This window comes from Nannobrachium achirus (genome assembly GCF_963921795.1).
Source record: "Nannobrachium achirus genome assembly, chromosome: 9".
NCBI lineage: Eukaryota > Metazoa > Chordata > Actinopteri > Myctophiformes > Myctophidae > Nannobrachium > Nannobrachium achirus.
The window spans coordinates 3,956,112-3,981,213 of record NC_137818.1 but is presented as its reverse complement, the minus strand read 5'-3'; the positions used below and the strand labels follow the sequence as shown (position 1 = coordinate 3,981,213).

Below are 25,102 nucleotides of genomic sequence, written 5' to 3'. Positions count from 1 at the left end.
TGTGTGTGTGTGTGTGTGTGTGTGTGTGCGCGCGTGTGTGTGTGTGTGTGTGTGTGTGTGTTTCAGTGCGCGAAGAAGAAGACGAGAGTGTGAAGAAGGTCTACATCGGCTCCTTGGGGATCTCCAACCATAGGTTTATAGATGCTTATGAAGACCCAGACAGCAGAGAGTTTAAAGCTCTGGCCGAACTCGTCAACAAACAGGTCAGTTTGATCACGGCGCACTTCAAGGTTAACATGTTATTCATATAGCTTGTTATTTAGACAGCTGCAGGTTTCTTTTGTTTCAATGGCATGCACAGATTATTATTTATGATTGAAAATTTTTTAGACTGATGCTAGGTTATTATGTTACCTGTGATCCTAGCCATAAATCATTACTCTTGTAGAGGTTGTTTATATTGGGACGTTTACTCTCTACAAGAGTCAGAACGCTCTTGGGCGCACCACAGACATATTATGCGTGAAACATCTTCTCCGTATCGTCTGAGAATGGCCACTGGGGGCGCCGTACTAATGCATTGTCAATGGAAGGTTGTTTGGTGTTTTGTCGTTGCCGTGTCTCTTGGCCAAAAGACAGGCTGCGGTTGAACTTGAGACATGGCAACGACAAAAAACCAAACAACCTTCCATTGACAATGCATTAGTACGGCGCCCCCAGTGGCCATTCTCAGACGATACGGAGAAGATGTTTCACGCATATGTGTGAGTCCAGCCTTACTCTTGTAGAGGTTGTTTATATTGGGACGTTTACTCTCTACAAGAGTCAGAACGCTCTTTCTGGTTGAGCCCTAACGTCCATTTTCATCTCTAAACATGTACAAATCAATATATAAGGTGCTCACCACATTGTCAAAACACTCTTTTTCCGTCCTGTCCACTTGTCGGCATGTGTTAGTCCAGATATGTTTCCAATAAATTAATGTTTACTCAAACTTCTCAGAGTCTCATCGCTTTCCTTAGTTTTGTAAAAAATGGCCGAACATATCACGTGACGTTGATCGCCGTCGCTATTCGCTCATACTAGCACATGACGTTTTTGTATGCCAACAAGTGGACGGGACGGTAGATAGAAAACTGTTTGGACGATGCGGTGAGCACCTTATTGATTTGTACATGTTTTGAGCCGAAAATGGACGTTAGGGCTCAACCAGCAAGAGCGTTCTGACTCCCCTTTATAACTCTTGTAGAGAGTAAAGAGTTAGGATTTATGGCTACTGTGATCCTAGTTTAGAGGCACTACGCTGTCCGTTAAGACACCCTTGCTCAAACAATATTTAAAAACACATTATAGGGATTTCCACAGTCAAATGAACGCACAATCAAGTCAACATTTCAAGGTGTTACCTGTGCAAAAAATAAATAAGAATAATCACCTGTTCTAATTTGCCTTTTATTCTTAATAAGAGTAGTTTTGCATACGAGCACGAGCGAGCAAGTTTTAAAATGTGCCGGAGAGGAGCGAGGTTTCTCCTCCGCTCTTTGGTGCGAGGACCGTCCCAATTCCGCTCCTGTTGGGACCGCGAACCACATTTTGCCAACATTTGCGCTATCTGACACCCATCAGACACAACGTGAGCACAGCAGATGCCAGAGAAGAATGCACAAACAATTCAGCGCGTGTCGCTGATCAGGATTTCACTTAAATGCCTCCGTCATCCACACAAGTCTGTTTATAAATACTTTGTGTCGGTTAAGTTATATAACCAGCCAGTCAACGGATACGATTTGATTTTTTGACTGAATTAACCAACCACGCTCACCTCGAGTCGCTCCCGTCTTTTGCTGTCTGTTTAAAGTGCGAAACGCCATTCTTACCCCGACGATGCCCTCGCGATTTAGAGAGAATGAACGTCTTTGAATGAATGTCTTTTAGGCTAAACCCCAATTTGAACAACACGTTTGTTTATTTAGCCCATGACAATATTGTGCTACTGTAAACCTTTCTGTAAAGCGACTTTGGGTACTTAGAAGAGCCGTATATAAAGATGAGCTATTGTGGAGATGATATACCATCTTTTTTTTAAATGCGGGTTGCGGGGCGGGCGGATTCGTTGATTTGTATATTGTTCTGCGGTGCGGGCGGGCGGGTTACGTTCCGTGCGGGCTGTGGGCCGTGCAGGTTATGAAAAAAACCTGACCTGCGCATCACTACTATTCACCCATAGCCTTCCATAGGAGACAGCATATCTGGCCTTACAACCCAGATATCCCTGCGTTATACAGGGATCCTCAGATCCATTATCCATATTATGGATGTACTCAAGAAACTTAAAGGAGCTATAGTCAACTTTTTCCCAGCAAGAGCCGCTGATACAAACGACCTACGGCCTGGTCGCGACTTAGGCCACGACTTGGAGGTCGTAGGTCCCGGTTCTGGAGGTTTTGCGCGATCTCGGTCGTAATTCAGCGACCTGGGAAGTCCGCGATCGAAACTCTACGCTTGCTAAGGGAAGGGACGCGAGTTTAGAAACTCTACGCTTGCTAAGGGAAGGAGCGCCGCGATCGAAACTCTACGCTTGCTAAGGGAAGGGACGCGAGTTTAGAAACTCTACGCTTGCTAAGGGAAGGAGCGCTCGTTTTCAACAGCGTCGGCAGGTTAGCTACTCAGTGTCGGCAGGTTAGGGTTAGGGTTAGGGTTAGGGTTAGGGTTAGAGTTGGGGTTAGGGTTAAGGTTAGGGTTAGAGTTAGAGTTGGGGTTAGGGTTAAGGATAGGTTTTGGTGCACCTCGCGCGGTCCAAGTGACTACAATGGAGCGCTTCCTACCTCCGGTTCAGCCAATCACAAGCTTCAAAAGGTTGAATAGCGCTGCTGCTCTAGAATATTCTGCAAAAAGACCTTTTAAATACGACCGCGGACTTCCCAGGTCGCTGAACAACGGCCCGATCGCGCAACAACGGCCCGGGGACGACCGAGGTGGCGCAACCACGGCCGGGGGTCGCGAAACTAGACCGGCCGCGACCTAACAAGTATGTACCGCGAACTACGACCTCCAGAACCGGGACCTACGACCTCCAGGTCGTGGCCTAGGTCGCGACCAGGCCGTAGGTCGTTCGTATCAGCGGCTGTCTCTCCTTTTTCTTGAAAAACGGATGCTAAAATAAAAATTATGTTCCGAAAATATTTTATTAAAAAAACAAGCTTCATATATGTGTTTCTATTCAGAAATGACCACAAAAAAGTGTCAAATAATGATAAAATAATAATTTTGGCCATTGTCGGACCGACACTTTGTTTACATTCTAGTCTATTCTTTGATAGTGTTAGACTAGGATGTAAACAAAGTGTCGGCCCGACAATGGCCAAAATGATTATTTTTATCATTATTTTACGCTTTTTGTGGTCATTTTTTAATTGAAACATATATAAAGCTTATTTTTTTTTACAAAATATTTTCGAAACATAATTTTTATTTTAGCATCCGTTTTTCAAGAAAAAGTTGACTATAGCTCCTTTAAGAGTATACAGTCTGTAGACTTCCCTTCCTCTGTTAAATGTCTTGCAATACTGACGTATTTAGCAAGATTATATTTAAAATAAAAAATAAAATGATACGTAAAGCAGTATATTTGTAGCTCTAATACATATTTTGAATAATCTTAACGTTATTTTTTATGGAATCAAACAATTAAGATAAACATGCTTCACATGTGTTTCAGTTTGAAATGTTACCAGGATTAAACCTCACATTCCCATCTTTCAGAATTAACCTCATACTTCTTATTATTACCATAGTTTTAGAAATGAATGATGAATGAATTTGCACCAGTTTGTTTTATTATCAGATGGATAGTGATAACATTGAATCAAGTTATATATATATATATACCGTATTTTCCGGACTATAAGGCGCACTTAAAAGCCTTTAATTTTCTCAAAAAACTACAGTGCGCCTTATAGTCCAGTGCGCCTTATATATGGATCATTCATTGACATTGACATTCCCTTTAGCACAGCTCTATCTGTTGGATGCATAACGCAACGGTAGCGTCTATTATGTGCGCCTTATAGTCAGGTGCGCCTTATATATGAAAACAGTTTGAAAATAGACCATTCATTGACAGTGCGCCTTATAGTCAGGTGCACCTTATAGTCCAGAAAATACTGTATATATATATATATATATATATATATAACGGTGTATTCTCACATTTGTTGTTTCCCACGGTTGGTTACCGAATATTAATCAGTTTAAAGTCCACAGTAACCATTAAAGATGCCAAAATGGATAAACTCACTAAATGAAAGCCAAAGCATGTTGTGGCCATCTTGGAACCGGAAGGTTCCCGGTTGAATCCCCACCTCCTCCTGGCTGTGAGCAAGGCACTGAACCCTTAACCAAGACCTGGAACCTTTTAATCACTTAACCATTATTTTATGCTTTAACTATTGAAAAATAGAAGATTATGCAAGCTCGCTTATAGATCTGAAGTCTTTGAATATATTGCCTTGAAAATGTCTTCTAAATCTTTCTAAGGTTTTTGAAAAACTCATGTTTCTATCATCAGTGGCTCTCAATCGTTTTCATGTCAAGGACCCCCAAAATGACATGTGTTTGGCTGCGGACCCCCGTAAAATTATTGTTCCAGGAACCCCCCCCTCCCCCTGAAGCAAATATTTGAGTTACAAATGTTCGCTTTCAAAAATATATATTCCAATATAATAATAATGCAGAATAATGTGTTCCAGGTGTAATTGCTCATGATGTGTCCATGTGTGAAATGTGAATGGGTGAATGTGAAATGCATTGTAAAGCGTTGTATAAACTGCTGTATGAATGCAGTCAATTTACCATCACACCATTTATGAATAAACATGTTGTCTCGTTCCTTTCAGCTGAAACTGATTTATGACGAGAGCGCAGAGCCGAGCAAGTATTTCACGGGATCAACGGTTCAAGCCTTCAGGTAAGATTCGTGTTAATTTATTTGTACAGCGCTTTTCCAAACAAGGTCCCAGAACTGTAACCTTGAACGAAGCAGCATGATTACCACGAGAATTAAAACGGCGAAGACATTTTGGTTTAGAAGGCAGCAAGAGAGCAGACCGAGTACAGTTGCAACTTAGATCTGTTTCGCTCCTGACTGGGTTTAAGTGGCTATAGATAGTTGGACAACCACTTCAGAGGCTATATACGACTACGTATGATAACAGCATTCTAAGGTTGGCAAGAAATATTACCTCTAATAGTAGCCATGTGTTGCATAGAGAATATAGGTTGCTGCCTTCAGGAAGGAGATATGGTGTTCCAGAATACAATAAGGTCAGACTAAAAAGGTCCTTTGTCCATCAGTCGACTTTAAGGCTTAATCAGGAGTTTGGCCATAGGTAGGCTTGGCGGTGGACACTGCTCTTGTCTATATTATCCTTATGTATGTAAACATGTCTTGTTTTTGTTACCTGTGTTAAATGTTTGTATGTTATGTGTCGCATACATGGCTGCTGTGTCGCAAGACAAATTTCAGTGTGAACTGACAATAAAGTACTATATCATATCATATCATAATGACAACCTTCAGAAGGGATCTTCGTTAACTTATGTGCTCACTTATTAAATTAACCGAAATAAATCATTGATAGAATTAGAATAATCACTAATAAAATAATCACTAGTTGCAGCCATAAATAGGCTTAGCCTACTTCCTTGTCGCTCGAAACAGACTGCTGCCTCACACAATTCAAATGCTTCTGTCATACAGTCATCATGAGTCATGATTCGGACGCCCCGTCTCCCCCTGCTTCCATTTAGTCTTTGCAGTCACGTAAATTTGTCCAACTGTAAATCGTTGCTGTCGGGCAGAAACCTCTTATCTCCATAATTTAACTTTTGTTGTGTTTTTTTTTTTTTTTTTGCAAATTAATGCCCTACTTGTACTTGATCATAAAACAACATCACACCAAAGCATCAAAAGTAGCAGATCCACATTGAAAGCTTGAACATGTTGAGCTTTTAAATCTGCAGCTTGTTGCTGTTTTTTAATTTTCAATTCAGAGATTGTAGAATATGTTGTCTGTCTACAAGAAAGAGAGAGAGAGAGAGAGAGAGAGAGAGAGAGAGAGAGAGAGAGAGAGAGAGACACTACTTACTTAAGCCCCTTTTCCACTGACATGGCCCAACACCACACCACTCCACACCGCCCACTTGTGCCAGGTTTCTCACTACAAGGACCTGGGTAGAGTGGTGTGAAAGTGGTACTAAACCTGGTACTAAAAAGTATCCAATCCAGAGTAGGTCTGAGCTAGGCTAAACAGGGCCAAACAATTCATAATGACTGATCACTCACTGACTTTTCCCTTAGACCACCAGGATATATGATTGCGACCGCCAGGTCGCAGTTACTGTCAAAACCTCGACCAGCTGTCTGTCTGTCTGTCTGTCAGTCACACGTCACACTTTTGCCCTGCTCATATCTCCGCAACCGTTGCCCTGATCCATGCCAAATTCTGCACACACACTCCTTGCCTGCCAAACCACAACCTCCACCCATCAATTCTCACATGGCCCTCTTCTAGCGCCACCATGAGGCCGATTCTTGCAAAACACATTTTTGGACACTGCTCCTACACTCATCTCATCAACATGGATCTGTCCCATTTAGCGCCACCTTCAGGCTGATTTTTTACAACACATTTTTGGACACTGCTCCTACACATTTTGCCCTAAAATCACGCAAATCGCTACACAGTATGTCTACACTCATGTCATCAACATGGATCTGTCCCATATAGCGCCACCTTCAGGCTGATTTTTTACAACTCATTTTTGGACACTGCTCCTACAGATTTTGCCCTAAAATCACGCAAATCGGTACACACTTGCTCTACACTCATCTCATCAACATGGATCTGCCCCATATAGCGCCACTATCAGGCCGATTTTTTCAAACACATTTTTGGACACTGCTCCTACAGATTTTGCCCTAAAATCACGCTTCGACCTGACGGTCGCTTATCTCCCGATTAGGGAGTCTTACTGGTAATAGATTCTATTGTGTTATACCCACTATTATAATCTAGTATAGTGCATTATAGTTATCATAGTAAAACATTAATACTTTATGTGTATTATAATCACACATATAATCCAGTATAGTCTATTATAATTAGGATAGTTGTAATACAAATTTATATTGCATTAGAATCACAGTTAAAAGGGTCAATTTGTTTCTTACCGATAGGGGTACTTTTGTGTAATGGAAAATGTAGATATTTTTATGCGGATGATGTAGTTGCGACCGTCAGGTCGCAGTTACTATCAAAACCTCTACCAGTTGTCAGTCAGTCTGTCAGTCAGTCAGTCAGTCTGTCTGTCAGTCACACGTCACACTTTTGCCCTTCTCATATCTCCGCTACCGTTGCCCCGATCCATGCCAAACTTTGCACACACACTCCTTGGCTGCCAAACCACTACTTCCACCTCATTTCTCCCATAGCCCTCTTCTAGCGCCACCGTGAGGCCGATTCTTGCAAAACACATTTTTGGACACTGCTCCTACAAATTTTGCCCTAAAATCACGCAAATCGGTACACAGTATGTCTAGAGTCATGTCATCAACATGGATCTGTCCCATTTAGCGCCACCTTCAGGCTGATTTGTCGCTTATCTCCCGATTTAGAGAGTCTTACTGGTGTTGTGTTTACTGTGGTGTCGTCATGCAGTGAAGGGGATGACTCCAGAGGGTCTGACGGGGTGGTGGCCTACTATGAGTCCCAGTTCCAGCTGCCAGGGTCCAGGCTGGGCTCTCTGGACGAGGCCCTCCAGAACGTGGAGGACGACGACACAGACGGACAGCCGTGGGAGCCACAGGGACGCCTGCTGGTCAGACCTACCGGCAAAAACCTGCTGAGCTACAAGAACGTGGTGGCAGGAGGTAGGTTCACTGTCTTCCACATTGTATGTGAGGACCTACAGAAGGGTCTGTAACAGTTATTAGCTGTTGTGGTTCTCAAAGTGGGGTCCGGGGACCCACAAGTGGTCCCTGCATCATGAGGGGGTCTCCTGTGAAAGTTAATATAGCATCACAATCACTTCAACCACTTGAACCCCTCATTTACATACATACATCTACAAGTACACAACTGATCTACTTTTCTCTTGTTTGATTCAAATTGTAATCTTTGAAGCTTTAAGATGGTTAAGATTCCTTTGTTTTGCTTTTTTAAATTATTATTATCATTATTGTTATTATAATTTTTTTTCTCTCTGTGCGATTTTGATCATTTATTTTTATATGAAAAAAGGTGGGCATTATAAGCTTCAGCTTCAGCCCATACCTTTTCGGACAATTTGCATTTTGATGACAAAACTGCACTGTATTTGTTTTTAAAATGATTAACCGAAATAAACTATACTAAACTAAAAACTTAACGACACCTTGTGTGCTTGTAGATCGTCTATTTTCTATTTTTGGAGAATCGCTGGCAAGCAATCATCATTCGTTTCAGCGATCACTATTATTTTAGTATAATTATTCAAATGTTTTCCATTCTACTGTATAAAGCTAGATAAAATTAACAATGTCATTTACACTTACACATTGAAAAAGAAACAGATGTTGAAAATGTTTCATAAATGTTTTATTATTAATAATATTGTTATTACACTTATTATTATCCTTTATAGCAAACTGCAGATATCTAAGCTCACAAGCTCATTTTTTCATTTTCTCAGCTTTGGACCCCCGTATGATCAAGAAAGATCTTGGTAAGATGTATTTCTAATAATACTCATCAAATTACTGTACTGTTACCAATGTTTGGTTAATGTATTGTATTGTTCACACCTGCAAGTTTAACCATAACTCTACATAGTTTAACCAAAAAACATTTGTGAGAAAAAATAAAAATAAAATTATAATATATATAATATATTAAATATAGAGGCTGTTGTCTGATGTTTTTTTGTCAATTAAGGATTTAAATGACCAGTCAAGTGACTTTTCCTTTTGGTTGGTGTTTTCAGTTTCAGCTTTCAGTAAAAGAACGACAAAACAATATGAAACACAAATAAACTATGCATTTTTTATGTTTTGGAAGTTTTTCAAAAGTGTGTAATATTTAACATTTGATTGTTTTCAGCCCGGAAGTCGTTTCAAATCCACACCAGTAAGAACGGGACGCTCCTGTTTCCTGGTTTCCACCCAGGAAATGCCGTCCTGCAGTGGGAGCTGAGGGCGACGTCCGGTCACCAGGTCAAACTGGACTTGGACACCTTGGATCTGGGGGACGACTGCAAGCAGGACTTCATCAAGATCTACGACTCCATGGCTCCCATAGAGAACCTGGTGCTGACTGAGTGAGTAGCAGCGGTGGAAATTAACTAAGTCAATTTGAGTTATTTGTACTTTATTGTCTCCACCAGCCGAAGGCATGGGGGAGAGTATGTTTTGTCCAAAAATCCTACAAATCGCTAGGCAGTATCTCGACAGTCATGTGATCGACACGGATCTGTCCGATTTTGCATATTCCATCCTGATTGGCTAAGATTGGCTTCCAAAGTTTGTAGGATTGAGCCGTTTTGAACAAAATGCCTCAAATCACAAACGCAAACTGCAATTATCATGAAATCGCGCACACACGTTCCCACTAGGTCGAGGAAGAAATGCCACTTCAAATTTTTGAAATCAGCCTCATGGTGGCGCTATAACAGGCCGATTTGTGGTTTTACCTATAACTCCACCGATCAGTTTATTCCATCCTGATTGGCTAAGATTGGCTTCCAAAGTTTGTAGGATTGAGCCGTTTTGAACAAAATGCCTCAAATCATAAACGCAAACTGCAATTATCATGAAATCGCGCACACACGTTCCCACTAGGTCGAGGAAGAAATGCCACTTCAAATTTTTGAAATCAGCCTCATGGTGGCGCTATAACAGGCCGATTTGTGGTTTTACCTATAACTCCACCGATCAGTTTCAAACTTTGTAAGCGCACTCCCTAGAGGCCAAGGAAAACCCATTTCTCTGCATTTTTCACATCAGCCTTTTATAGCACCACCTTTGGGCCGACTTGTGTAAAACACATTTTAGGATATTACGCCTTCAGATTTTCTCCAACAATAACACAAATCAGTACACAGTATCTCTATAGTCATATGATCAAGTCTGATCCGTCTGATATTTCATATTCCATCCTGATTGGCTACTATTAGCTTCCAAAGTTTGCAGGATTGCTCAGCTTTTGAACAAAATGCCTCAAATCATCAACGCAGCTTGCAATTACCACGAAATTTGCCACACATATTCCCACTATGTGAAGGAACAAATGCTACCCTTTTCACATTGGCCTGTTATAGTCTATAGACTAGGATGTAAACAAAGTGTCGGCCCTACAATGAACAAGTTGACTATAGCTCCTTTAATGAATGTTTTGTAATAATAATACAAATCTACGAAGTAACTAGCACTAGGAGTACAGCAGGTAGACTTTAGCAAAACACATTTTTTGAACACAATGCTTCAAATCATGCATGCAGCATCTGATTGCCATGAAAGGTCTAAGGTGAAGAACATATGCCACCCTTTTTACACTGGCCTATTATACAGTAGCACCACCAGGACGCCTGGCCTGGTGGAGACCTGTGCTCGGAAGAGCACTGCTTCTAGTTCAAGTATTCTTCTATTCCACTACATCTCGGATCAAAATATTGTACTCCTAGTGCTAGTTACTTCGTAGATTTGTATTATTATTACAAAACATTCATTAAAGGAGCTATAGTCAACTTGTTCATTGTAGGGCCGACACTTTGTTTACATCCTAGTCTATAGACTAGGATATAAACAAAGTGTCGGTCTGACAATGGCCAAAACGATTATTTTATCATTATCTTACGCTTTTTGTGGTCATTTTTGAATAGAAACACATATATGAAGCTTATTTTTTTATAAAATATTTTCGAAACATAATTTTTATTTTAGCATCCGTTTTTCAAGAAAAGGTTGACTATAGCTCCTTTAACAACTTCAGCCCTATATACATTTCAGCCATGATGCGGCACATTGTGAACTTGTATATCTGCTATTTTAAAATATTTGTATACATTTGAAATCTTGTGAAATGGGACATTCTGCATCATTTCTACTTTTGTACTTGAAGTATTTTTTGGTCAGACAGTAAAAGATCTAATTCTAAAGCGTGATGAAGGCTCATTGTCCAAGTTCAGTTCAGAGCTTTAGGGAGTCCCTTGAATATAAACTGTATTTACTGGTTTTGTGTGAAATTTACCCACAAAGGGAGGGAAGCAAAGCAAGGGTGGATTTATAGATGCATAATAGTAAGTACCAGTTCTCAGTTGCAAAGTCTTGATGCTAAATGTCGACATTGTAAATCGTTAAATGGTAAAGTAAAGCGTCTTATCTTCCCACAGGAAGTGTGGCTATTCCCACGCTCCCATGTCCTTCCTGTCCTCTGGGAACGTCATGCTGTTGGTCCTGGTCACCAGCGAGGAGTGGAACTTCCTTGGGTTCAGAGCCGAGTACTCCCAGGTCCCCCGTCAGAGTCACAGTATGTTAATCTATACTCCCAGGTCCCCAGGAGTCCTAGTATGTTAATCTGTTAATCTATACTCCCAGGTCCCTGTCAGCAGTCACAGTATGTTAATCTGTTAATCTATACTCCTAGGTCTGTTAATCTATACTCCCAGGTCCCCGTCTCTAGCCACAGTATGTTAATCTATACTCCCAGGTCCCCGTCTCTAGCCACAGTATGTTAATCTATACTCCCAGGTCCCCGTCTAGTCACAGTATGTTAATCTATACTCCCAGGTCCCCGTCTAGTCACAGTATGTTAATCTATACTCCCAGGTCCCCGTCTCTAGCCACAGTATGTTAATCTATACTCCCAGGTCCCCGTCTCTAGCCACAGTATGTTAATCTATACTCCCAGGTCCCCCGTCAGAGTCACAGTATGTTAATCTATACTCCCAGGTCCCCGTCTCTAGCCACAGTATGTTAATCTATACTCCCAGGTCCCCCGTCGGAGTCACAGTATGTTAATCTATACTCCCAGGTCCCCAGGAGTCACAGTATGTTAATCTATACTCCCAGGTCCCCAGGAGTCACAGTATGTTAATCTATACTCCCAGGTCCCCAGGAGTCACAGTATGTTAATCTATACTCCCAGGTCCCCCGTCAGAGTCACAGTATGTTAATCTATACTCCCAGGTCCCCAGGAGCCACAGTATGTTAATCTATACTCCCAGGTCCCCAGGAGCCACAGTATGTTAATCTATACTCCCAGGTCCCCAGGAGCCACAGTATGTTAATCTATACTCCCAGGTCCCCGTCTCTAGCCACAGTATGTTAATCTATACTCCCAGGTCCCCCGTCAGAGCCACAGTATGTTAATCTATACTCCCAGGTCCCCGTCTCTAGCCACAGTATGTTAATCTATACTCCCAGGTCCCCAGGAGTCACAGTATGTTAATCTATACTCCCAGGTCCCCGTCTCTAGCCACAGTATGTTAATCTATACTCCCAGGTCCCCAGGAGTCACAGTATGTTAATCTATACTCCCAGGTCCCCGTCTCTAGCCACAGTATGTTAATCTATACTCCCAGGTCCCCAGGAGTCACAGTATGTTAATCTATACTCCCAGGTCCCCGTCTCTAGCCACAGTATGTTAATCTATACTCCCAGGTCCCCAGGAGTCACAGTATGTTAATCTATACTCTCAGGTCCCCGTCTCTAGCCACAGTATGTTAATCTATACTCCCAGGTCCCCCGTCAGAGTCACAGTATGTTAATCTATACTCCCAGGTCCCCAGGAGTCACAGTATGTTAATCTATACTCCCAGGTCCCCAGGAGTCACAGTATGTTAATCTATACTCCCAGGTCCCCAGGAGTCACAGTATGTTAATCTATACTCCCAGGTCCCCCGTCAGAGTCACAGTATGTTAATCTGTTAATCTATACTCCCAGGTCCCCAGGAGTCACAGTATGTTAATCTGTTTATCTATACTCCCAGGTCCCCAGGAGCCACAGTATGTTAATCTGTTAATCTATACTCCCAGGTCCCCAGGAGTCACAGTATGTTAATCTGTTTATCTATACTCCCAGGTCCCCAGGAGCCACAGTATGTTAATCTGTTAATCTATACTCCCAGGTCCCCAGGAGTCATAGTATGTTAATCTATACTCCCAGGTCCCCAGGAGTCACAGTATGTTAATCTATACTCCCAGGTCCCCAGGAGACATAGTATGTTATAAACTGTTAATCAATACTCCCAGGTCCCCAGGAGTCACAGTATGTTATAATCTGTTAACCTATACTCCCAGGTCCCTGTCAGAAGCCACAGTATGTTAATCTGATATTATACTCCCAGCTCCCTGTCAAGAGTACTTCATCTGCAAGTGTAATCTGAACATATCAATGTACAGATTATACTCCCAGGTCCCTGTCAGCAGCCACAGTCATCTGAACATATCAATCTATGTATTGAGATTACACTAATTTCATTACAAAAATATGACAATATTGAGATTAAAGTAATCTAATTACTAACCACATAAACATCTCTATTCTGGGACAAACATTCAGTTTTGTCGACCGGCTGTTTTGGGCAAAGAGATTTGGTACAGAGGCGGAAACACTTGGTTTTAACTTGGTGCAATGATCTCCCCAAAACTATGGCACCACCTCTTACAGACCCCTGGGGGACGACGGCCAATGAAGAGTATGGGGTTTAAATAGTAATTAGATTACAGCAATCTGGTAAAAAAATATAAAATGTAGGCTATAACAAAATATAACATTTGGTGACACTGTTTCCTGAAACGATCTTGTTTTTATTTGCACTGTTGTTTTGTAGAGTGTGGAGGTAAGCTGTTTGCTTTTATTTGCACCCTACTTTTGTAGAATGTGGCGGTAAACTGACAGGACTCAAAGGTTCCTTCACATCTCCGTACTTTCCATCTAACTACCCTCCTCGAATCACCTGCGTCTGGGACATCCAGGTAAACTAAAGGCTCTTATTAGGACCCCAGTACAACCTACAGTATTGTTATTTGAATGATCCATTGATCCTTTTAAGTAGAGCCTAACAAATACTGGATTTTTGGGGATGGTCGGTTATCCCCCAAAAGACCGGGCCTCGCCTGCCGCACGCAGGCGCGGGTCTGACGCCTCGCCTGCCGCTCTGATACTCACTCATCAATCATTTAAAGGGGCCCCACCATGCTATTCAAAATATATATTTTATATAAATATTGGTCCATAATATGGTTTTATTCAGGTTTTAGCCTAAACAACCACTTATAATGGAAGTAAATCGTCCATTATAAGATGATACGTACGATTTTAATTAGCGCTCAATTTAACACTTATTTCTTTACTTTCTGGGGCTGTGCAACCTGAAAGCCAACTTCACCTGCCCGAAAGTTTTATTTACTTCCCAGGGGCAGGTGGGCAAGCCTTAGTGTCAATGCCTGCTTCATATATGGAGATCCAGGTGATGATAATGAGCAGTCTTGATTTGCAAATGAATTCTGTCTTGGCCATATATGGAGCGTGACAGTGAACAATGTGATGTCACAACAGGTCAGCTATAGACATTGAGGCGTTACTCACTGACAGACAGGATCTGCCAGGTCTCAATTCATACGGTTGCAATTATTGACACACTGTTATAAATATTGTTAATATAAATCCACTGTATTTCTCTCAGGTCCCTGAAGGCAGGTTTGTGAAGGTTGTGTTCAGCAGGTTCTCTGTGTCTGAGCCGAACTCCACGGAGTGTCTGAAAGATTACATCGAGATCAACGGACAAAGGTCAGACATCTACTTTCATTTTGTTTGACCATACGTCCTCTTTTCCCCGGACATGTCCTCTTTTAGGGGGCTGTCCGGCCTGTCCGGGGGGGTTTTTATAAATTCCTTCAAATGTCCGGGGTTTCGCGCATATCACAGTGTAGCACGTGTATTATTCATACTACTCTCTGCCTGCGCTGCGATCCCTCCCTCCCTCTCAGCCTGTCTCATTCAGATCAGAGGCAGAGCAGCGCGAGCTCGGCAGCAGCTCGCGCTGCTCAAGCCAAACGAACGAACTGCAAACGCAATTAATGCTGTTTCACTGATGAAATGCACAAAAAGTGCCAGTGGCCAACATTGAGAAGCAGAGCGTTCTGTCAGCAAAGCTGGTACTCTTCTGTGTCCATTTAGGCATTTACAAATAAAAGTTCTTCTGCTTCAAGCCCATATCAACACTGCAAAGTAGCCTACAAGACAGTCTGTGCGAGGTGAGAGCTCTTCTGCTAACTAAATTGACAGAATCTTGTGTACAACCTTGTAAAGCAGAAGATACGGCGGTTTGAATAATGGGCTACCTCTCTTTTATTTAGTTACAAAGCTGAACGTTCATACAGTAGTCAAAAGGCATACTTTATCAGTGGATCTCTCTAGCCTTAATAGATTTGTAAAGGGTCCAATTTGTACCCCCTCAAAAATGAATACATAACTAATAATAGGCTATTAGTGGTATAGGGCATAATTGAGCTGTAAACTAATAATAGAAATTATTTTGGGGGAAAAAATAAATGCATGTATATGTATATATGTGTGTGTGTGTGTGTGTGTGTGTGTGTGTGTGTGTGTGTGTGTGTGTGTGTGTGTGTGTGTGTGTAAAAAAGCCTCAAAAGTCTAGTATCTCCCCCGGTCTTTGGTCTAGTGGTTAAGATGTTGGACTTTCGCGTGGGAGACCCGGGTACGAACCCGGGTGGGGAGGTTCGGATCACCTCCGTTACATTGGTGCCGTGACCCGGATTCGGGCTTCCCGTAAGAGGAGGTCAAAGGGGGGTGAGTGTGACGGAGAGAGTCGCAGCCCCAGCCTTGAAGCCTCAAAAGTCTAGTATCTCCCCCTTTGGTCTAGTGGTTAAGATATTGGACTTTCGCGCGGGAGACCCGGGTACGAACCCGGGTGGGGAGGTTCGGATCACCTCCGTTACATATATATGCCGGGTAGAGTGTCCTCTTTTTGGATTTTCAGAATATGGCCACCCTACAATTACCGGTAATCATCAAGTATAATGTGATCAATGGTGACATCCCTGGTCTCTGTCCCCAACATGTGTGTGTGATTGAAGTGTGAATGGGTGTTGGGTCATAATAACCTTTAAATAAGGATCACATAACCTGCTGGTAGGGGGGTGGCCTGCCCTCTTCCCCGTCACTGTGTCTCTGTTGTCCTCTAGGCTCTGTGGAGACAGACCAGACATGTCCTCGTCCATCACTGTGTCTCTGTTGTCCTGTATACTGTAGGCTCTGTGGGGACAGACCAGACATGTCCTCTTCCCTCACTGTGTCTCTGTTGTCCTGTATATATACTGTAGGCTGTGTGGAGACAGACCAGACATGTCCTCGTCCCTCACTGTCCCTCTGTTGTCCTGTATACTGTAGGCTCTGTGGGGACAGACCAGACATGTCCTCGTCCCTCACTGTGTCTGTGTTGTCCTCTCTAGGCTCTGTGGGGACAGACCAGACATGTCCTCTTCCCTCACTGTCCCTCTGTTGTCCTCTAGGCTCTGTGGGGACAGACCAGACATGTCCTCGTCCCTCACTGTGTCTCTGTTGTCCTGTATACTGTAGGCTCTGTGGGGACAGACCAGACATGTCCTCGCCCCTCACTGTGTCTCTGTTGTCCTGTATACTGTAGGCTCTGTGGGGACAGACCAGACATGTCCTCGCCCCTCACTGTGTCTCTGTTGTCCTGTATACTGTAGGCTCTGTGGGGACAGACCAGACATGTCCTCGTCCCTCACTGTGTCTCTGTTGTCCTGTATACTGTAGGCTCTGTGGGGACAGACCAGACATGTCCTCTTCCCTCACTGTGTCTCTGTTGTCCTGTATACTGTAGGCTCTGTGGGGACAGACCAGACATGTCCTCTTCCCTCACTGTCCCTCTGTTGTCCTGTATACTGTAGGCTCTGTGGGGACAGACCAGACATGTCCTCTTCCCTCACTGTCCCTCTGTTGTCCTCTAGGCTCTGTGGGGACAGACCAGACGGTGCTGTGGTCAGCAGCCAGGGAAACCAGATGAAGGTCAAGTTCATCTCTGACGAGTCCTACGTGAACTTCGGTTTCTCTGCCGAGTTTGAAGCGTTGGCGTTCTGCTGTGCAAACGGCCGCTGTATCGCTAAACTCAACCCTGAGTGTGACGAAGAGGAGGACTGTGACGACGGCTCTGACGAGAAAGACTGTCGTAAGTTTACTTCATACAACATCTGCATTCATGTATTCCTTTGCATTATGCACACTATGAATGCATGAGCATATAGTGTGGAATGCTGTTACTGTATGTGGATGCATTTAGCATGTTTGTGTGTGTTTGTATATCTAAATCCTAGTTTATACTTCATAGTACAGTGTTATTGCGCAACAGAACAGATATTTGGTGCTGTGGCATAGGGTTGCCAACACCCAGAGATTCAAATAGGGGACACCTTTGGGTCAAAACCCCTGAAATGCTCTGAAAACTGTCACAATGTGGGTGAAAGTTTACTCAGAAAGCTGAAAAGCCAGGTAAACCAGACTTCTGCATCTGGAGGAGCTTTCAGCAACGGTGATGTTGAAACTATTCTACCTACAGTAGGTGATGTTGAAACTATTCTACCTACAGTAGGTGATGTTGAAACTATTCTACCTACAGTAGGTGATGTTGAAACTATTCTACCTACAGTAGGTGATGTTGAAACTATTCTACCTACAGTAGGCGCCACACAAATAAAAGGTATTCAGCCAGGCCATCTGATGACGTCTCTAGACTCTCCAACTTCCCAGTGTGCTCAAGAAACCTGGACTTCTGTCTGTCTTTTGCTGACAAGAAACACTTGCTTTTCACTGCAATCATCCCCACAACTCTTGATAGAATCTGAGGTAAAACTGACCAAATGTGTTAATATTGCTTAATAAAAAGCAGATGTTTTGCCATAACAGCCAGCTGTAAAAGTCATAGTAAAGCTCATTTTCTGGTGGCGTCCATCTTGGAAATATGCTAATTAAAGGTCCAGACACACCCAAGTTTCTCTTGCTGTGAAACCATGAACTAGACTAGAGTTAACTTATTTCTTCTACGTACAAGCGTTGTATAAAGTGAATGTTTACAGTAGGACATTCCTTAAGTTTTGGCGCTCATGTTAGGCCCATTCCCCCCAGCGATAAAGATAAAGAAAAATATATACAATAAATATCGTTCTCAATCATCCACACCACAACGATAAAGACAACAATAGCCGTAAACGATATCGCTTGGAACACTTTCTACGTCATGCCGTCATGCCGTCAGATAATTATCGATATCTTTATCGCGCCCAGTGGGAATGGGCCACCTTCAAAGCCATGAATTTTCACTTTTTCTATTTTAAAACCTTTTTTTGGGGTCCCACTGGCACCTTCTATCCTCACAAAGTCCTATTTCTGACCATTGTGTCTTTCTCTGGTTTTGGGAAGACAGAGATGAAAAGCTTTCCACGGGTTCTCAGAACAGTGCTGTTCTGAGAGTTGATCCGTGTGACGTCACACGGATTCTGATGATTTTTTTTCAAAAAACTTTTTTTTTTCAAAAACTTTTTTTTTCAAAACATTTTTTTTTCAAAAAACTTTTTTCAAAAAACTTTTTTTTTCAAAAACTTTTTTTTCAAAAACTTTTTTTTTTCAAAAAACTTTTTTTTCAAAAAACTTTTTTTTCAAAAAACTTCTATTTTTTTTCTCAAACATTTTTTTTTCAAAACATTTTTTTTTTTTTTTTACTTTTTTTTTTATACATAAATACAATGCAGGTGGGGTTGATTGTCTAATGTAGATTAACTTTCTGTAATGTCTGGTCTAGCAACGGTCGCCCTGTGTCATTTGACAGTAGGCCTATAACATACAACATAGGCCTACAGTAGGCTATAATCAGAGCTGCAACATTATCCTATTTTTGTATTGGCCCAATATTAACATTATTTGTTGTCAACGTGGGGTCCGGGGAGGAGTGAAGAGGAGGGGAGGGGGGAGGGGTGGAAAAACCCCACTAGATGCGCCCCTGAGCAAACAGAGGCCGTTTTGGTATTGCAGCTGGAGAGCCTCATTATAGCAGAGCTAGAACAAACAAAAAGAATGGTCAGAGTGTTTGTTGAGGGTTAAAACCTGTCTAAGACTCAATTTTGAGCATATATTTATACAAAAAATATAGTTTTAAAAGCATGGTGTAGGCCCTTTAAGCCTTGTGTGTGTGTGTGTGTGTGTGTGTGTGTGTGTGTGTGTGTGTGTGTGTGTGTGTGTGTGTGTGTGTGTGTGCGTGCGTGCGTGCGTGCGTGCGTGCGTGTGTGTGTGTCAGAGTGTGGTTTCAAGCCGGACATGCCGTACCAACCGTACCAGATCACCCGCATCGTGGGGGGGGAGGAGTCTATGGACGGGGAGTGGCCTTGGCAGGTCAGCCTCCACTTCAGGGGGAACCACAGCTGTGGAGCCTCGGTGATCAGCGACCAATGGCTGCTGACCGCCGCCCACTGCGTCTATGACAGGCGGGGGAAACCGTACGTAGGCCTGTCACAATTATTTAAATCGCAATTATTTTACGTAATGGCAATTATTTGTGATGATCGTCATAATGGTTTCCATGTTGAAACCTTTTCATATATTTTCAAAAATAGTGGAAAAGGCAGATCAACATCAGAATTAGCTTCATCACAGTTGTTTACAGTAGCAAAAAAGTCTGTGAAATGTCTTTCCGTGCATAGTTTATACGGAAATACTTTATAGTCCCACTAGGTTTCATAGTTTATACGGAAATACTTTATAGTCCCACTAGGTTTCATAGTTTATACGGAAATACTTTATAGTCCCACTAGGTTTCATAGTTTATACGGAAATACTTTATAGTCCCACTAGGTTTCATAGTTTATACGGAAATACTTTATAGTCCCACTAGGTTTCATAGTTTATACGGAAATACTTTATAGTCCCACTAGGTTTCATAGTTTATACGGAAATACTTTATAGTCCCACTAGGTTTCATAGTTTATACGGAAATACTTTATAGTCCCACTAGGTTTCATAGTTTATACGGAAATACTTTATAGTCCCAGTAGGTTTCAGTAGTCCTGCCTGAAACCCATAAGCCCAATAACTCCCTGGCTCTAATATCCATCTGGATTAGAGCTAGTTGAGGCTCAGACCTCAGGTTTGACATAAAATGTACGGATTGCAACTTTAAATATCATAAAAAAAAGCTACACACACGGTCACGCTAAAGAGACGGTGTGACCACCACTCAAAAAATAATAAGAATAACACTCAGGAACCTTGCTATAAAATATGAACAGACATGTGTGTATATTGTGACGCAACACCAGGTATTCCAGAGCCGACCAATGGGAGGCCATCCTGGGGCTCCACGACCAGCACTCGACCAATCCCTGGACGGTGAAGAGAAACATCAAACAGATCATCCGTCACCGCGGATACGACCTCGAAACCCAGGACAACGACATCGCGCTGATGGAGCTGGACGGTGCTCCGTTGGACCTCCACCAGAGGGTGAACCCCATCTGTCTGCCCAGCGCCACCCACCACTTCCATGATGGCGCGGTGGCATGGATCACTGGCTGGGGGAGGTCCAGGGAGAAAGGTGAAGGATGCTCTATTGATTGCTATTATTATTATTATTATTATTATTTTTTTTTTTTTTTTATACTTTATTAAAGTCATTCAACATGTAACATATCTTCCAAAAAAACTAATTCACTGTCATTGTTCATATTTTTCTTTTACATGTCATGGCCCTGCATGGACATCTTGACTTTAAAAAAAAAAAAAAAAAAAGTGCAAAAACCCATCACCAACAAAATAAACTACTATACAGAGACCAAAAAATAAAATAAAAAGATAAGATAAAGAGGCTTTTTTTGTTTGATGATTGTACTTTTGGTTTGAACAAACCAAAAGTACAAACCAAATACTTTTGGTTTTGTTCAAACCAAAAGTATTAGTTTTTTTTTTAATCACAATTTTTTATCCCACAATTTTGCAACCCATTTTTTTTTCACTTGGTGTCAATTTTGTCTAATGCAGCGGTTCTCAAACTATGGGTCCCGACCCAAAGTGGGATCGCAGGGAGGTTGCCTCTAGGGTCGCGAATTGGCAACCAAAAAAAAAATCACACCCGTGTGAACTGAGCGGTGGTTTACCCACCTCATAGATCATGTGTACCGATTTTTGTGACATTTGAAGAAAATATGTAGGAAAAGGAGCAAAAAGTGTGTTTTGGAGAAAATTCAAGATGGCGGAAAATCTATCCTGGCGCAAATGGGCGTGACCCAAGGAATCCAGGGAAAAAATAATTTTAATTTTCCGATCTACGGTTCAAGAGTTACGGGGCAAAACGCAAAGTGGGCCGTTATAGCGCCACCATGAGGCCGAGTGATGTAATTATTTTTGGATTCATTCTTAAAATCATTATGAATCTCCTCTCCGAGGTTTGAAACTGTAGCTCCTATGGTTTACGAGAGAAAAATACTTGAAAGTGATTTCTTGCATTGTCCCATTATAAGTCAATGGGGACAAATAAGCGTTGTTTTTTGCCGATTACGTCGGCATGGTAAGGCGGATCGGAACGAAAGGTAATAGCACACCATTCCCGGCCGAGCCGCACATTTTGATGTATATATTGCGCGAGTGGCGTAAATGGTGCGGCACTAGTTACGCGCCGAAGTTTAGGCTACATACAGACAGACACGGACGGACGGAGACCCACACACACGGCCACGTATAGGAGCGTTGTGACCACCGCTCAAAAAAAAAAAAAAAAAAAGAAATATATATATATATATATATATATATATATATCAAGAAACGGTAAAAAAATGTATAAACATTGTTGCAACCGTGAAGAAGACACCTTGGGTAGCAGTATACTGTCTGATTGGACATGATATCGTCCAATCAGAAAAGGGACAATAAAGGTCCATTGAACTCATTGGACTGTTGGGGTTACATGTTCAATGAAAACAGGTTTACTCTAGGTGACAAAAAATAGGTGACATAAAAGTTCTCTGACCTAGAACAATAGTCTGGTTGCCTATAGCAACCACACTATAATCGAAGCAGATGTTTTGGATATATCTACTGTATATTTATAAATTGCAGAATTCTATTCTATTCTATTCCGTTCTATTCTATTCTATATATTTGGCTATATCTCTGTCCCAGGCATAACTCGGTCACTGTCCAAACGGTTCACTTTATATGTACAGTATTATAATAATATATTATTTATGATGGTTTTACTGGACGCAGGTCAAAAAGAGCCCTTGCTACTGAAGGCGGAGGTTCGTCTCATCAACAACACCGTGTGCAACAGGCTGCTGAGATACCCGGTCACCGAGAACATGATTTGTGCTGGGGTGTTGAAGGGAGGCGTCGACGCCTGTCAGGTAAACCAGTGTTTCTAAAGTGTCCGCTTAAAGCCCATTTTCCACTGGCGCAACTCCACACCACTCCACACCACACCGCCCACTTGTGCCAGGTTTTCCACTACAAGGACCTGGGTAGAGTGGTGTGAAAGTGGTACTAAACAGGGTACTAAAAAGTATCCACTCTAGAGTAGTTCTGAGCAAGGCCAAACAGGGCCAAACACTTCATAATGACTGATCACTCACTGACTTTTCATTTAGACCACCAGGATAAAGTTGTAATACATGATAATAGATTCTATTGTGTTATAACCACTATTATAATCTATTATAGTGTATTTTAATTATTATAGTAATACATTAATACTTTATAATGTATTATAATCACAATTATAATCCATTACAGTGCATTATAATTAGGATAGTTGTAATACAAATTTATATTGTATTATAATCACAGTTAAAAGGGTCAATTTGTTTCTTACCGATAGGGTTACTTTTTTGTAATGGAAAATGTATATATTTTTATGTGGTGTGGTGTGGTGTAGTGTGGTGTGGTGTGGTGCTAAAACTGCAGTCGAAAAGGGGCTTTAAAGGGGAATAGCCTTAGCCTGGCGGGGCCTGACGTCATCCTGCGTTCACTCACTCATTCCTTCCCCGGTATAACGTCTGGCCTTACGGGTATAGGCAGCGAGTATACTGATTATTTTCTGATCGGGGCCAATCAGTGATTCCTGTCCGCACAACAAACGTAGTCTTCCTGACAACAAGTGAAAAGCTTTCCCTGATTGGTCCATGTGTAGACGGTGACGTACCGATGTTTCTTGTTGAGATTGGCACATTTCACCCAGGTTTTTTCATCTCACTCACATCACTTTGTCTGCTGACCTCACTCAGCAACGAAATTAACAGAAAATAAACAAAAATAAAAATAAAACAATTCACAGGAGGCAAGCAGTGATCACCCCATGATGTGCACTGCAATGTAGTTTTAAATGCACTACATTGCAGGCGCATTTTTGAGAGTGAAAAAATAAGAAGACACGTGTGACATGTGTGATCTGGGCAGCTTGGCCCAGGAAATGTGCCAAGCTCAATAGGGAACAACGGTAGATGCATGCTGCAGCATTTTCAAAACAACAATGGCTGCAAGTCTAACAGTTAACGCTCTAACGATAAAACAAGCAATAAGTGCAGTTATTTCAGAGTTGGAATCAATTACAACAATTAAAAAGGAACACTGGGGATGCGCTGGCGGAGTTTATCGGCCGAACAGACGTGTTTGTTTGCCGTTCTTCCGACTGGCTGAGAGATGTTTTGCTACGCTGATTGGTTAGAGGAGTCTGTCTGTCAAGGCAAGTACTCCCGCCCACTTTTCAAGCTGCCAATAGGCCGAAGGCCAGACGTTATACTGGGGAAGGAATGAGTGAGTGAACGCAGTATGACGTCAGGCCCCGCCAGGCTAGAATAGCCTACCATTGAGTGATTGATTGATTGAAGTATTTATTAGAGGTTTTGCATAGGAAAAGGTACAGTTTCATGACAGTACAGTTCACTGGTACAAGGTCAACTAAAAGGAAACTCAGATAAGGCAAGGCTTATTTCCATTGAGATCCTTCTAAACACATTATATGACAGCTGAATTCAGTGATCAGATCATGATAACTTGTGAGCTTATTACCATACAGTGACACTGTCCCATCTCTCAGGGGGACTCTGGAGGTCCGCTGTCCGTCCCACGGCCCAGTGGACGCCACTTCCTGGCGGGCGTGGTCAGCTGGGGAGACGGCTGTGGGCGTCCGAACACGCCTGGAGTTTACGTCCGGGTCACCAAGTACCGCGCCTGGATCAAAGAGTACACTGGAGTCTAGATGGACACACTTAGGAACCTTTCACACCCAAAGTTCCCTTAGAAGGTCCGGATCAGGGACCATTAATGTTTACGTTGTGGCATTTGGTCCGGTAAGCGTGCAAATGGGACTTTTGTTAAACTAACCAAATATGTAAACAAATGATACATAGTCAATCAGGTGGCCGTTGATCTATTGTATTGACAGAATGGGCTATTTCTATGGAAAATTACTTCACTGCCAAACTACAACATAAGTGTATCCGCTTATCTCCCGATTAGGGAGTCTTACTGGTGTGTTATTAATCACAGCTGCTCACTACTATATATATATATATATATATATATATATATATATATATATATATATATATATATATATATATATATACCAGTCCTGTGCCCGGGGGTGTGCAATGAGGGATTGAATGTAGGAGACTCGACTCAGAAGTAATGTTGGAGAACCCAGACCGGTTCCCCTTTTATATATTGATTCTTTGTTCTATTTCAGTGTTCTATTTTTACTATAGATTTTTGATATATTGTGTTTTTTTATAGTGGTCCAGAGGGCCACTATATTTACACTCTCACTCCAGAGGGCCACTATATTTACACACTCACTCCAGAGGGCCACTATATTTACACACTCACTCCAGAGGGCCACTATATTTACACACTCACTCCAGAGGGCCACTATATTTACACTCTCACTCCAGAGGGCCACTATATTTACACACTCACTCCAGAGGGCCACTATATTTACACTCTCACTCCAGAGGGCCACTATATTCCCGTCATTCTCTTGTCTTTTAAAGTGATAGTTCACCTATTTTTGACATAAAGCTGTGTGAAATACTTGCCATTAAAAC

At 42.1% G+C, this 25,102-nt stretch overlaps 1 protein-coding gene across 1 annotated transcript in view; it reads left to right on the top strand.

Annotated features, from left to right (window-relative positions):
* The window catches only part of LOC308291724 (suppressor of tumorigenicity 14 protein homolog), a gene marked incomplete at both ends in the record, with an annotated part of 28,770 nt that extends 4,515 nt beyond the window's left edge, over nt 1-24,255 (top strand). Inside the window, 15 exons of the mRNA XM_080733853.1 lie at nt 67-203; nt 4,836-4,906; nt 7,659-7,870; nt 9,078-9,294; nt 11,365-11,501; nt 13,854-13,951; nt 14,662-14,765; nt 16,184-16,246; nt 16,451-16,573; nt 16,712-16,774; nt 16,973-17,222; nt 19,350-19,507; nt 20,327-20,601; nt 22,269-22,405; nt 24,094-24,255. Coding sequence (XP_080589979.1) covers nt 67-203; nt 4,836-4,906; nt 7,659-7,870; nt 9,078-9,294; nt 11,365-11,501; nt 13,854-13,951; nt 14,662-14,765; nt 16,184-16,246; nt 16,451-16,573; nt 16,712-16,774; nt 16,973-17,222; nt 19,350-19,507; nt 20,327-20,601; nt 22,269-22,405; nt 24,094-24,255 — 2,207 coding nt within the window. The remainder of the gene's footprint in view (nt 1-66; nt 204-4,835; nt 4,907-7,658; nt 7,871-9,077; nt 9,295-11,364; nt 11,502-13,853; nt 13,952-14,661; nt 14,766-16,183; nt 16,247-16,450; nt 16,574-16,711; nt 16,775-16,972; nt 17,223-19,349; nt 19,508-20,326; nt 20,602-22,268; nt 22,406-24,093) is intronic.
* Nucleotides 24,256-25,102: the final 847 nt, after the last annotated feature.